Source organism: Hyperolius riggenbachi, chromosome 4 (genome assembly GCF_040937935.1).
Source record: "Hyperolius riggenbachi isolate aHypRig1 chromosome 4, aHypRig1.pri, whole genome shotgun sequence".
Lineage (NCBI taxonomy): Eukaryota > Metazoa > Chordata > Amphibia > Anura > Hyperoliidae > Hyperolius > Hyperolius riggenbachi.
This window is the reverse complement of record NC_090649.1, coordinates 367,765,331-367,780,683: the sequence shown is the minus strand read 5'-3', so window position 1 is coordinate 367,780,683 and position 15,353 is coordinate 367,765,331. Positions and strand designations below refer to the sequence as shown.

The window sequence follows — 15,353 nt, the reverse complement described above, 5'->3', positions numbered from 1 at the left end:
TAAAAATGAAACTGCTAAGTATCACTATGGTGATGGAGAAATGCTCTTCTAGCAGTGGACTACCAAGCAAGCTTTGACATCCTCCCAAAGATCATTGCAGGGGTATGCATTGGTATTATCAATGTATGCATCCCATTCACAAAGGATAGGGAGGAGGACAGGAAAGGTAGCAATCACATGACCATCTTTTCATCATCTCTGTAGAGGTACTCAGGTGTTCTATTTGTATACGCCTTAGAGAGGGGTTTACCATGATGGTTATGAGGTGGGTTTATCCATAATTTTGGTGATCTGCTTTACAGCTGCTTGTTTATCGAATTTTTCCTAGCTGTGAAATAAGCAATCAAAGAGGTATTTCCCACTTGAATTAGCCAAAAAGGTAGGACAAATGTACTTAATATACTAAATAAATTCCAAACTGCCATATATGGGTAATGTAATCAAAATGGATTTTGTTGTTTAAATCTGTCCTGCTCTGCATACATATGAACTGGCCGCCGGGATGGGCGCAGGATACAGCCGGTATATGGCTCATCCTGCTGCTGCACAAGTTCCCGACTGCGTTAACTACTATTCCCCCTCTAGGTCCACGTGGATAGTGGGGAATGATGTAATTCATCTTCCAGCTATTGCTGGAAGCTGAATTACAGTGTTTCAAAAACAACTTCAGCCAAAGTTACTGACTGAGCGCCGCTATAGCCATAATTCCTATTACGGCCTATGGTGGCGCTGGCTGCGCCCAAATCTCCTGCGCTATTATTCCAGCGCTCGCCTGCTCTACCAGCAGAATGTACTGTATATGGACACTATACACTGTTGTGGTACTGCCTGCTAGATGAACAGCTTTCCTGTACCGATATCTTATCCCTTCAAACCCTCAAGTGCTTTCCATTGAAATCTATATGACAGGATTATTTACATATCTAGTCGTTATTGACATATCACAATTTATAAGACAGCAAAAGGTTGGATTATAGATAAAAGTGGCCAGACCAGTTGCACATAGATAACAGATGTAGCTGCACACAAATGTATACTTGTTTGTATGTAAGGGGTGGAGAAAGTAAGGAAAAAACGGAAGTGGAAACACCTGCAGGCAACATCCCAGCACTCTTTGTTGACCATTTAAAGGCTCCTGTTAAACAGGGACACATGAAAACCGCAGGCAGCCAAGAGGTTCTCAAATCTCGAGGTGAATGAACTTAGCAATGCATTATAACTGCTTCATTGTTCAATTTAGTATTGCCTCATTATGTTTATGTTAGTAGAACATTTACCCTTAAAATTATCATTTTGACTAAAGTGGTGCTAACTTTTACAATAGGAAACCAAGGTACTACAAAATTACCAATAGGAATCAAATGTAAAGAGATCCTTTAGCTACTACCATAAATCCCTAGAATTAAAATGTAATGCATAAAAATATACAGATCATGTTACCTTTGGCTTCATCAGTGACATGCACTTCTTTTTTTTGCCTTATAAGTTTCCATCGTGGTATTGGAGGAGGTTTTGGTGGGGCCACCAGTGGGCATGATCTAGTCCTAGACACAAGTACCGGATGATTGTAAATGTGAGATAATCCATAATGTCTCAGCTTTTCTGATGAATCAGCCTAAAATATAAATACGTGTTTTGTTTTTTAACTTCATGTTCAGTCTTCAAGGTACAGTTAACTAGTATACATTTTTAAAAAATCTTAGGAGAGAATAGAGGACAAATTCATTATTTGCAGTAGCAATGGTTGAAGCAATCCTGTACTCAGTTGACTGCAGCAAATTGCTAATCATATTCTAATAGCTTTCCATACTTTTTAACAGGATTCCAAATTCTACTTGTTGTGCCTGAGCTCATCCATAATCTTGAATATATATTTTTTGTGGGAATAGCCACCTAGAAAAGGAGATGGGGGAGTTCCCCAACCTCTAATCTACTTGTTGTACAGTTGTACAGAGGCGCCAAAAGTATAAAAGTAGGATAAAATGTTTTAAAAGAGAACAAAGGGGGGTTAGTGGTGGACTTACCTCCCCAAAATAGACACAGAAAAAATGTTGCTTAAGTCAACAAAAGCGATTTATTTACATACTCTGCAGAGGCGCTAAGCTTGTACTGAGAACGTATGAGTTGATTGTACTTCAATTTTATTGCCTAATGAAGTGGGATGTGCCCACGAAACGCGTTGCATCTATCCGGAATATGTAAATAAATCGCTTTTGTTGAATGAAGCAACATTTTTTCTGTGTCTATTTTAGAGAGGTAAGTCCACCACTAACCCCCCATTGTTCTCTTTTAAAACATTTTATCCTACTTTTATACTTTTGGCGCCTCTGTACAACTTTACAATAAGTGTGTCCACCCCTGGTGGAGGGGACTTGGTTCCCTTTTTTCTGATCTACAGAGAGCGACTTCTTAATCCTGAGTGGGGACAGGTCTAATACTTCCCACCTGCCTTCAAAGTGGTTGCCTGATACAGTAACCCAGACTTGTGAGTATAACATTATACTTCTCCTGCTATACCCATAATGTACAGTGCATACTACACTATATTGGGCTCTAGTGTTCCCCCTCCTTATCAAATCTGCTTGCTAATTACGGTATCCTTTTGTTCAAACTGATTCACAGATAGGACTGTATCTATAAAAGCTAACCTGCCTAGGGGGATCACACACTGCACTTGGGTGCAGGGACTGTGAATGGCATGTGAAGGCTGTACAGTATTTTGCAGATCAACTGTTTAATAGGGATGATCAATGAGATCCAAATAATTTCTCCTTCAATTCAAATTTCATGTAAATGTTATACAGCTTGAACTTGGACCAATAAATTTTACAGGAAGCTACATGTGATTGTTTTTTAATATTTAAAGCTTTATTGAAAGGATCAAATTGGTAACAAAGACATTAAAGAGAACCCGAGCTGGGTTTGAACAATGTGATCTGCATAGTGAGGCTGGATCTGCCTATACAGCCCAGTCTCTGTTGGTATTCCAAACCCCCCTAAGGTCCCTCTGCACTCTGCAATCCCTGATAAATCACAGCCGTGCTGTCGACACACAGCGTGTCGCAGCGGCTGTGTTTTTTTCTATAGTGTCAGTCTGCTGCTCTCCCCACCTCTTGCAGAACTCCGGTCCCCGCCTGCCTCCCTTCCCTCCTCGCTGATTAGAGGGAAGGGAGGGGGGGCAGGGACCGGAGCACTTCAGGAGGCGGGGGAGCAGCCGAGACTGACACTACAGATGTAAACACAGCCACACAGCGCGGCTGTGATCTATGTCTGATTTAAAGACATTAGGGGGGTTTGGAATACCAACAGAGGCTGGGCTGTATAGGCAGATCCAGCCTCTGTATTCAGATCACATTCTTCAAACCCAGCTCGGGTTCTCTTTAAGTAATTTCAATTAGAAATTAATTGCATTTCATTGATCATCCCTACTGTTTTTAACCCTCTCAGCACTAAACAGTAATGGCCTATGGGGACCCATCTACTAGGGCTCATATAAGTAGTATGACAACCTCAAACTCCCCTGTACCCCATAATAGTGCACCCTAAATCCCCCCTCCCCACCCACACACACACCCATAATGATGCCTGGCAGGTGCTGTTAATGTAGCAATCTGTCTATACAGCGCAGCCTCTGTTGGTATTCCAAACCCCCCTAAGGTCCCCCTGCACTCTGCAATCCCTGATAAATCACAGCCGTGCTGTCGACACACAGCGTGTCGCAGCGGCTGTGTTTTTTTCTATAGTGTCAGTCTGCTGGTCTCCCCACCTCTTGCAGAACTCCGGTCCCCGCCTGCCTCCCTTTCCTCCTCGCTGATTAGAGGGAAGGGAGGGGGGGCAGGGACCGGAGCTCTTCAGGAGGTGGGGGAGCAGCCGAGACTGACACTACAGATGTAAACACAGCCACACAGCGCGGCTGTGATCTATGTCTGATTTAAAGGCATTAGGGGGATTTGGAATACCAACAGAGGCTGGGCTGTATAGGCAGATCCAGCCTCTGTATTCAGATCACATTCTTCAAACCCAGCTCGGGTTCTCCTTAAAGAGTAACTGTTAGCCCAAAAAATCAAATTTAAATCTCTATTGCAATGTGTTAAATAGTTTGTAAGGGAGCCAAAAAGGCAATGCTGAAGTTAAAAAGCAATCTAATTTTTTTTGCTGTATGACTATCATTCAGCCTTTTCCCCAAGCTCCTAAGGAGGCCGCAAGGCCGCATACCAGATACTGCAGAGCATGCCCATGTCTGCCCGACCCCCCTCTCCCCCCCCAGGACCAGGTGCCGATGTCTGCCCGACCCCCTCTCCCCCCCCAGGACCAGGTGCCGATGTCTGTCCGCTCCGCCCCCCCCCCAAGAGCCGATGTCTGTCCGACCCCCCAGGGCCAGGTGCCGATATCTTCTCACCCCAAAAAGCTGACACGGAGAGAGAGCGGGAGCGGAGTACATCTACACACTTCCAGCGCCGCCACCGCAGCTCAGCCGCCGAGTCACATGTGAGAGAATCACGAGCAGGAGAGAGATGCACGGCGACAGAGCAAACTTGCGGTGGCGGCGCTGGAAGTGTGTAGATGTACTCCGCTCCCGCTCTCTCTCCGTGTCAGCTGTTTGGGGTGAGAATATATCGGCACCTGGTCCTGGGGGGTCGGACAGACATCGGCTCTTGGGGGGGGCGGAGCGGACAGACATCGGCACCTGGTCCTGGGGGGGAGAGGGGGTCGGGCAGACATCGGCACCTGGTCCTGGGGGGGAGAGGGGGGTCGGGCAGACATGGGCATGCTCTGCATGCTCTGCAGTATCTGGTATGCGGCCTTGCGTCCTCCTTAGGAGCTTGGGTAAAAGGCTGAATGATAGTCATACAGTAAAAAAATTAGATTGCTTTTTAACTTCAGCATTGCCTTTTTGGCTCCCTTACAAACTATTTAACACATTGCAATAGAGATTTAAATTTGATTTTTTTTGGGCTAACAGTTACTCTTTAAGTAATTTCAATTAGAAATTAATTGCATTTCATTGATCATCCCTACTGTTTTTAACCCTCTCAGCACTAAACAGTAATTGTAATAAACCCCCAAAAATGTGGCTGATAAGTGAAATGCTTGTACAGGTACAATGATCCCATGATGGCTGGCTGAAATTAACAAAAAAAAAGCAAATATATATGTGTACCGCGCTGCGATCTAGAGCAGACAGAGGACAGCTCTGTCACTTAACTGTCCCTACCAACGGCTAACAATCTAATCCCTATCATAGGTTGATGCCTATGTATGTGTAGTGTAGTGTATGTATCGCAGTCTAGGGCTAATTTAGGGGGGGGGGGGGAATAAAAGAAATAGGGTTTTTTGTTTTTTTTAAATGATCATCTTTTATTAATTAAAAAAAATAAAAATAAAGATCTCATCAGCAATCAGAGACCACCAAAAGCAAGCTCTATTAGTGCCAAAAAAAGGAAGTAAAATTCATTTAGGAGCTAAGTTGTATGTCTGAGCAATAAACCATTAAAGCTGTGAAGTGCTGAACTGTAATACAAATGTCCTGGTCACTAGTGGGTATAAACCTCTGGTCCTCAAGTGCTTAAAGACTGGCTGGCTGGTATGCGGTGACCCTTCTATGCTGATATCCCTATTACCAAAATGAGCTAAACATAACAACTTTCCGCAGAATATCACAATAGCAAAGAAACAGAAACATAAAACCCCCAAAAACGTGGCAAAATTGTTGCACATAAACAAATGTGATGTATCATCACACAGTGAGAGACTAGAGTTGGTTACCAATAGATGATCAAAAGAGTATGTAATCCACAATTGTCCTCATATTGTGGGAATAAATACCTATTCAATCCATAAATATACATTAAAAAAGGCATCAAAACAGTTATTTACTAGCACCAGGAAGACTCCAATCTTAGTTTATTTATGTGCATCCATGTTGGCACTGTTCTTTGTTTATTCCTTATCTGTGTGCCCCCCCCTTTGTTTGTTTAAATGTTCATTCTTCTATGTTCAGCATACATGATGTACTATAATGATCAAATATATAAACTATAGAATCTGTGCACAGACTTAATTCACAATGGCTAAATGCTGAAACCCTTACCATCTGCCCAAGTATGGAAATCTTCTGCTCGCTCAAATGGAGTGGCAAGTAGCTAGCATACACAACCATCTGGGGCACTGCCGCTACATAAGTGGCTGAAGACAGAAAAGCATTGATTTGTTTTATTTTCATTTACAAGCATAAATTCAAATATAAGAATAATTGTCCAGCTATAAATTGTGAAAATATGCAGTAGTTAAAAAAAAAGTATCTAAAGCAATGTTCGAAAGTATGCACTTAACCAAAGTTGTATGTTTAATTAGTGCTGTAGTATTTGACACAATTGAGAAATCCACTGGTATTTAGAGACCAATATATTGCAAGTCCCAGTGACACAACAGCCAAGGCCAAAGTAATTTGGGAATGTGTGAAAAAGATAATTGCATTTTTGCAGATAAACTCTCTAAGGAGTATTGTACAAAAATAAAGACAGTGCATGTTTCTTTTTAAGCTCTGCTAATAACAAAATTCCCTAGGTTGATTCTTACATGTTCTATTTTAGTTTGAGTTGAGTGCAGAAGATATAACGAGGTCAATGGCAATCTAGAGCAAAGATACAGGAAGGTACAGGATGTAAGAACCCTCCATGGTCAGATGGTTAAAGAGGAACTCAAGGGAGAATCAGAAAAGTTAGCCACAGGTTATATACACGACTTTGATAGTGGGCTACAAGCAAGACCTACACACTGACCACCACAATTAGCAATTTTAATAATAATATATTTCATAATTTTTTTTCACAACACGGATAAAGAAACATTAACAAAAAAAAGTAAAAGTGAAAATTAGATGATGTAAAAAACAGTTAAAGAGAAATTCCAGTAACAATAATATAATGTAAAAAAGTGCTTAAGTTTACAATAATTATGTATAAATGATTTAGTCAATGTTTGCCAATTGTAATATCTTTCCTCTCCCTGACTAACATTCTAAACTGTATCAAATGGCGAAATTTTTTACTGCTGGCAGGTGATGTCAGTGCAAGGAGATGCTGCTTGCTTTTTTAGCAGTTGGAAACAGCTGTTATTTTCCACAATGTAGCACCCTGGTGCTGATATCACACTGTGGGAGGGGTGTCACCCCATTATCAGCCATACAGAGCCCCCTGATGAACCGTTTGAGCAAAGGAAAAGATTTCTCATGGGAAAGGGGATATCAGCTACTGATTGGGATGAAGTTCAATCCTTGTTTACGGTTTCTCTTTAAGAAAAACGTATTCAATGCTGAACTAAATTTACATGTCTAGTAAATACAGTACATTCTTTTCAATTAAAGAATTAACTGAAATAATAAACACATTAAGCAAAAATAGTATTTTAGTGTGACAACCGCAGTTGGGTTGTGTGGCAGTGTACATACAGTGGTTTGCAAAAGTATTCGGCCCCCTTGAAGTTTTCCACATTTTGTCACATTACTGCCACAAACATGAATCAATTTTATTGGAATTCCCCGTGAAAGACCAATACAAAGTGGTGTACATGTGAGAAGTGGATCGAAAATCATACATCATTCCAAACTATTTTTAAAAATAAATAACTGCAAAGTGGGGTGTGTGTAATTATTCAGACCGCTTTGGTCTGAGTGCAGTCAGTTGCCGGTTCCGGCTATTGGTGGCACCCATATTGCCCAGAAAATCCAGCTGCGCTGCTATAAAATTAATAACATAATGTCTATGGCAGCGCCCAAGTCAGGTGCTACACAGCTGCAAGCATGTGCCAAGGTTAGCTGTCCCGCTGTGGTAGGACAATGATCCAAAATACACCAAAGTGCACTTCTGACTAGTTAAAAAAATAATAATAATAAGGTTTTGGAGTGGCCTAGTCAAAGTCTGGACTTGAATCTAATTGAGATGCTGTGGCATTATCTAAAAAAAAGATGGTTTATGTTCAGAAAGCCTCCAGTTTCAAGTGTAACCAGTTATTAGGTTTAGGGTACAATTATTTTTTCACATATAGCCATGTAAGTTTGGATAGTTTTTAGTCCTTAATAAATAAAATCATTACTTAAAGTGTACCTTAAGTGAAATACAGTCTCCCTTTTTAACATAGAGGCCTGAGGTGGTAACAGAGGAGACACTTACCGCCATGTCTGCTCTCTGCTAATGTGCTCTGTTGTCCCGTAGTTCATTTCATTTGTACTGCTGACTTACAAGTTTCCGGGCTGACCCGTAAGTACTAAAGCAGCTAATGCCATGGTCCTAGCACCTGGCCGCGGTCCGCTGTGTCTCAGCATTCACAGCATATGGGCTACTGATAACCAGGTGCACATGTTTCTCAGCCGGTCACTACTTCTAGCTTCTACTTACTCTGCTGGTGCACTGTAGCAGGCTGAGATAGTGCACGAGCACAGAAGCAGTAGCTGGTATTGTGGCTAGCCAGATATTTCGAGATATTTGAAAAAATGAAACAAATAATTTACAAAACAACTGGCGAGCAGTGAAAATAGGCGGTAACAGACATTGCGATTATGGATTAAGCTTTAGGGGTTTTATTTTTCAGACATCATCTTAGTTAAGGTTTCTTTTAAAAACTGGATTTTGTGTTTACTTGGTTTAACATTGATTGAAGAAGAGGCCAAATACTTTTTCATACAGTAGCATTGTAGGTTTGAATAGTTCTAGCTGCAATGGAAATCTTTTTTTAGGGTTTCAAGACAAAATTCCCAATTCTGACCATTCCAGCTACCATTAGAGTTAGTAATATCACCTAACAATTTCAGAAGTACTGCATGTGTAACTGTTCTAGCAGCTACCATTATTAAAGAGACTCTGTAACAAAATTTTCAGCCTTAGTTCTTCTATCCTATAAGTTCTTTTGCCTGTTCTAATGTGCTCTGGCTTACTGCAGCCTTTCCTAATTGCACAGTGGTTGTGTTATCTCTGTTATATGATCTAATCTTTCTTCTGTCAGCTCTGTCGGGTTAAGGCTGGAATGTGTGGAATGTGCAGGGCTGCTTGTGATTGGATAGAAGCGATACACACCCTCTGCAGGCCCCCTGCAGGCTCTGTATGACTCACACACTCTGCTTATGTGAGCCTATCACAAGCTGGCTAGTTTGTTTGTAAACACTAGTGTTGGGCGAACAGTGTTCGCCACTGTTCGGGTTCTGCAGAACATCACCCTGTTCGGGTGATTTTCTAGTTCGGCCGAACACCTGATGGTGTTCGGCCAAACTGTTCGGCCCTATGGCCGAACTAAGAGCGCATGGCCGAACGTTACCCGAACGTTCGGCTAGCGCTGTGATTGGCCGAACGGGTCACGTGGTTCGGACCCGAACGCGCTCTGATTGGCCGAACGGGTCACGTGGTTCGGGTAAATAAATACCCCATCCACGTCATTTCTCCGCCATTTGTCTGTGGGTTTAGCTTTGGGTAGGCAGGCAGGGTAGTTCTCTCTCCAGCCAGGCTAGCCAGGGTCCCCCCAGTCATTGTGTCGCTGCTGGGAAAAGTAGTACACCGCTCACCCACACTATATAGCATTGTGTTTACTGCCACTCTGTGTGTCTGCTGGGAACAGTAGTACACCGCTTACCCTGTATAGCATTGTGCTCTGTGTCGCTGCTGGGAATAGTAGTACACCGCTCACCCACCACTGTATAGCATTGTGTTTACTGCCACTCTGTGTCTCTGCTGGGAACAGTAGTACACCGCTCACCCTGTATAGCATTGTGCTCTGTGTCGCTGCTGGGAACAGTAGTACACCGCTCACCCTGTATAGCATTGTGCTCTGTGTCGCTGCTGGGAACAGTAGTACACCGCTCACCCACACTATATAGCATTGTGTTTACTGCCACTCTGTGTGTCTGCTGGGAACAGTAGTACACCGTTCACCCTGTACAGCATTGTGCTCTGTGTCGCTGCTGGGAATAGTAGTACACCGCTCACCCACCACTGTATAGCATTGTGTTTACTGCCACTCTGTGTCTCTGCTGGGAACAGTAGTACACCGCTCACCCTGTATAGCATTGTGCTCTGTGTCGCTGCTGGGAACAGTAGTACACCGCTCACCCTGTTTAGCATTGTGCTCTGTGTCGCTGCTGGGAACAGTAGTACACCGCTCACCCACACTATATAGCATTGTGTTTACTGCCACTCTGTGTGTCTGCTGGGAACAGTAGTACACCGCTCACCCTGTATAGCATTGTGCTTTGTGTCGCTGCTGGGAATAGTAGTACACCACTCACCCACACTATATAGCATTGTGTTTACTGCCACTCTGTGTCTCTGCTGGGAACAGTAGTACACCGCTCACCCTGTATAGCATTGTGCTCTGTGTCGCTCCTGGGAACAGTAGTACACCGCTCACCCTGTATAGCATTGTGCTCTGTGTCGCTGCTGGGAATAGTAGTACACCGCTCACCCACACTATATAGCATTGTGCTTACTGCCACTCTGTGTGTCTGCTGGGAACAGTAGTACACCGCTCACCCACACTATATAGAATTGTGTTTACTGCCACTCTGTGTGTCTGCTGGGAACAGTAGTACACCGCTCACCCTGTATAGCATTGTGCTCTGTGTCACTGCTGGGAACAGTAGTACACCGCTCACCCACACTATATAGCATTGTGTTTACTGCCACTCTGTGTCTCTGCTGGGAACAGTAGTACACCGCTTACCCGCCACTGTATAGCATTTCTGTACTGCCACTGTACTGCTGCCAGTCAGCGTGTACTTTAAGGATAAGTGAAATGAAGAAGAAATCCTGTGAAAGAGGGAGGGGCAAGGGAAGAGGTGTTCCCCCTGACGGTTCACGTACAGGCCACAGTGGAGCATCGAAGAAATCCCACTCAATACCGCCCATGTTGTCCAGGAAATCAACCCTCACAAATCCAAAAGAACAGGACCAGATAATTAATTGGATGACCTCTCAAGCGTCCAGCAGTGGGTTAAGCAGCACCAGCACATCACGCGCGAGGTCCGAGTCCTCAGCCAGTTACAAGGAGCCAGTGGGCACAAAGCTGACACAACCGGCAGCGACACCACGCACACAACTGCCAAGTAACCAGTCCGAAGAATTTCCTCAGGACACAATGGGGTATTCGCAGGAGCTATTCCCAGCCCAACAAACTTCCACCTTTCAAAGGTCAATGGAACAGCCAGAAATTTTGTGCCCGGATTCACAACCATTGACTGTGGGAAATGCACCGCGCACTGAAATGCAAGGCGAGTCCGAGGAGGACTTTGAAACCCAAATCCCAGAGCAAGTTGGGCAGGAGGGGTTTCAATTGCAGGAGGTCGGCCGAGAAGATCTTGAAGACGACGTTGGAGTGTGCTGCGCAGAGGTTGTCGTGGGGAGCTCTACTCCACGGCGGCGGCGGCGGCGGCCCACAATCACATATGACGAGTTTGAGGAGATGGAAGAGGAGGAGGGTATGGACAATGTTGACAGAGACCCAGATTTTGTATGTGAAGGAGAACATCGCCGTCGTAGCAGCACAGATGAGTCTGTTGAAGAACCCACTGCTGCACGAGTTCGCCTTGTGCCACAAGGTAGGCGGCGCAAAATTTCAGGCACCACAAGTGTGGAAGTTTAAGTGAGACGCAAAAGAGGCGCAAACAGAAATCTCCAGCAAGGCAGGTGCTCCAAAGTCTGGCCTTTCTTTGAAGACTGCAGTGAGGATGGTACCATGGTGATTTGCAAGGTGTGCAAGACCCGCCTGAGCAGGGGGAAACATATTAAAAACCTTTCCACCACCAGCATGACCCGCCACATGGTATCCAAACATCCCACTCTGTGGCCACCAGGACAGGGTACCAGCAACACTGCCTCCCTTGGGGTCACCAGACTCACCACCAGACCCTCCTCAGCAGCAGCAGTAGCCCAGCCATTGCGTGGTTCACAACAACATTCACAAACATCAGACGACGCTGACACTGTCACTTTCCCGAATAGTGCTCTTGAGGTCTCCCAGTCATCAAACACAACAACCAACAGCCGTTCAGTGTGCAGCCCTACTGTTCAGTTGTCTGTCTCGGAGATGCTTGAGCGCAAGAGGAAATTGACAGCAAATGACCCCCGGGCCGTGGCACTAACAGCCAGCATAGCCAAGCTTCTGGCCTGCGAAATGCTGCCATATCGAGTGGTGGAGACAAACAGCTTCAAGGGCATGATGTCAGTGGCCACCCCACGTTACGTGGTTCCCAGCCGCTACCACTTTGCGCGCTCTGCAGTGCCTGAGTTGCATGAGCACGTGGTCAGCAAAATAACCCGAAGCTTGAAGAATGCCGTTGCCTGCAAGGTTCACCTCACCACTGACACCTGGACGAGTGCGTTCGGCCAGGGTCGATACATCTCCCTTACCGCGCACTGGGTGAACCTTGTGGAGCCTGGCAGCGATTCCTCACCTGCTACGGAGCGGGTGTTGCCCACGCCGCAAACAGCTGCACCGCCGTCCCTCCCACTGGATAACAACAGCAGCACCTACCTCTCAGACTCCTTCTCCTCCAACGCATCTCAAAGCTGTACCTCATCCGGAAACGCTAACCCAGCAGCAGTAGGATCGTGGAAGCAGTGCAGCACAGCTGTTGGCATGCATCAGCAAGCGTTGCTGAAGCTGATCTGCCTTGGGGATAAGCAGCACACAGGGGAGGAAATTTGGAGGGGAATAAAGGAACAGACGGATTTGTAGCTGGCACCGCTGGACCTGAAACCGGGCATGGTTGTGTGTGATAATGGGAGTAATCTCATTCGCGCTTTAAGGTTGGCTAAGCTGACACACATCCCTTGCCTGGCGCACGTGATGAACCTAGTAGTTCAGCGGTTCCTGAGGACATACCCAGGCGTGGCCGATCTTCTGTTGAAGGTGCGACGAGTGGCCAAACATTGTTCCAGTACTGCTTCGGGGGCACTCGCCAAGATGCAGGAGCGCTTCAATCTCCCCCACCATCGCTTGCTGTGTGATGTCCCTACGCGCTGGAATTCTACGCTGCACATGCCAGCCCGCTTTTGCGAGCAGAAGAGTGCAGTGGTCCAGTACATGATGGCGCAGTACCGAGGCACATCCGGACAGCTGCCAAGCTTCTGTGGATCCGATTGGGCCAACATGTTGGACCTCTGCCAAGTCCTCCAAAATTTTGAGCAATCCACGTTGCTTGTGAGCAGTGACAACTCTTCAGTCAGCATTACCATACCACTGCTGTGTTTACTGAAGAAGTCAATGTTGAAAATCAAGGAAACAGCTGTCATGATGCAACTGGGGGAATCTGAAGGAGAAAACGATCAGCGTGATGGTACCAACATCAGGCCATCCGCCTCAGGAAACGCTGGCCCCAGCAGCTATGACGAAGAAGAGGAGGAGGAACAGCTGAAGTTGGAGCAGGAATTTCATGCCACCACTGACGAGGGCCAGAGCGGTGCACGTTGGACTTCCACAATTCAGCGCGAATGGTCAGCAGAAGCAGACCAGGAAGAAGGTGACGACTATGATGCATCACAACAACTATCACAACGCTCACAAGAGGATGATGAGGATTCTGGCAGGACTCTGGCACACATGGCTCAATTCATGCTAGACTGCATTGAACGCGACCCACGCATTGTGCGCATTCTGGACAACACCAATTACTGGGTTTATACCCTTCTGGATCCACGGTACAAACACAATGTTCCAAAACTGCTTGAAGAAAGAGTCAGACAGGTCAAAATGGAAGAATACCAGCAGTCCCTTGTGGAGACTTTAGAGAGGAGATTGACATCCTCCCCCTCCTCTAGCCAGTTGTACGCCGACAGACTGACTTCCGCAAACCCAGGACGACCAGGAGGGCAGCAAACAACACAAGCCGCAGCTAGTGCCCAAAAGGGAATGGTATCGGCAGTGTGCTTGGAGTGGGAACATTTTCTGACACCCATGCAGCAGCCCACAGAACAGCAAGCGTGCAGATCCACCTCCAACACCGATCGCCTGGAGAATCTTCCAAGGACTACATGTCAGATGGCGTAGCTGTGTTGAACAATCCATCTGCACCCTTCAACTATTGGGTATCGAAGCTAGACACCTGGCACGAACTGGCAATGTACGCAATAGAGGTGCTGGCTTGCCCGGCAGCCAGCGTTATGTCGGAACGCTGTTTCAGTGCTGCCGGAGGCATCGTCACAGATCGGCGTATCCGCCTCTCCACAGAAAATGCAGACTGTCTGACTCAAATTAAAATGAATCAATCCTGGATTGGAAACGACTACGCAACACTCCTGGACCCCAACCAAGTAACATGAACAATGACCATCTGTGATGGGTTAGCGTTTCCGGTCCCTGTTTATTGAACCTCTTATCTGTATTACATTTATGACTGCATGGCGGTAAAAATCATGCTATCCGCACGCTTCTTGTCCTCATGCAAGGCCTGGGTTGTTGTGTCTGAAAGCGTGGCCTTCTCCTCCTGCGCCTCCTCCTGTTCCATCACGTGTGCTGCTGCTGGGTTAGCGTTGCCAGTCCCTGTTTATGGAACCTCTTATCGTTAACCAAAAATTGTATAAATGTGGGATATCTACCTATCCAATTATCATGCTCTGTCTCACCTTACCAATTTTAAAGATTCCCAACATACATCAAAGGGAGCCTGAGCTTGCAAAGGGTAATAAATTTATTATCAAAAATTTCATTAGACATGTACCACTATAAAGCCACATACATTTAAAAACAATTAAAACTCGCTTGATCATAGACTATATCCGCAGCATAGCAATTGGGCATTAAACATAGGTGCACCTATATATTAACATCCGGAATTTAAATCTTCAGGCCCCTTTGTACTCGGTTATAGCACTATGAATTGACATCACTCTCTGGGTAGCTTATCTTCAATCCAGCCCGTGTTCTTAGTAGCACGCCTCTGTACAGTAAACTGTGCTTACACCCTCATTACAAGCACCAGACATTGAAATGCAAAACCACCTGTTAGCCAAGCAACAACCGAAGCTTTCAGTGGTCGTTTCCGCAACTCCAGCAAGGGGTGGCGTTTTTCTTAATGTATGCAGTGGCAACAGCCGGTTTAACAACGCAGACAAAGCGCTTCCTCCAAGCAAGCTGGTACTCACGCTACCATGGATGGCTGTCCGGATATCAGGCTTCATTCAGCACACTTGGTTGCGTGTGTAGGATTCCATCCAGCGTTTTCAAATTCCGCGCTAGAGCGGACTTCAGGTGCGAGGCAGACAGGGGAAGAGGGCGGAGGCACGGGTGGACCAGCGTGACCAGCGAGATGACGTCACCTAGACACGTGACGCGTTTCACCGTTAAGGTTTCCTCAGACGTGTGCCAGCAGA

At 45.6% G+C, this 15,353-nt stretch overlaps 1 protein-coding gene across 3 annotated transcripts in view; it reads right to left on the bottom strand.

Moving 5' to 3' along the window:
- ADGB (androglobin) overlaps positions 1-15,353 on the bottom strand; it is a 480,816-nt gene that overhangs the window by 259,456 nt on the left and 206,007 nt on the right. For all 3 annotated transcript variants that reach the window (XM_068231985.1, XM_068231986.1, XM_068231987.1), the window contains exons 10-11: positions 6,092-6,186; positions 1,441-1,615 (exon numbers count right to left, since the gene is read on the bottom strand). In XM_068231985.1, coding sequence (XP_068088086.1) covers positions 1,441-1,615; positions 6,092-6,186 — 270 coding nt within the window. The remainder of the gene's footprint in view (positions 1-1,440; positions 1,616-6,091; positions 6,187-15,353) is intronic.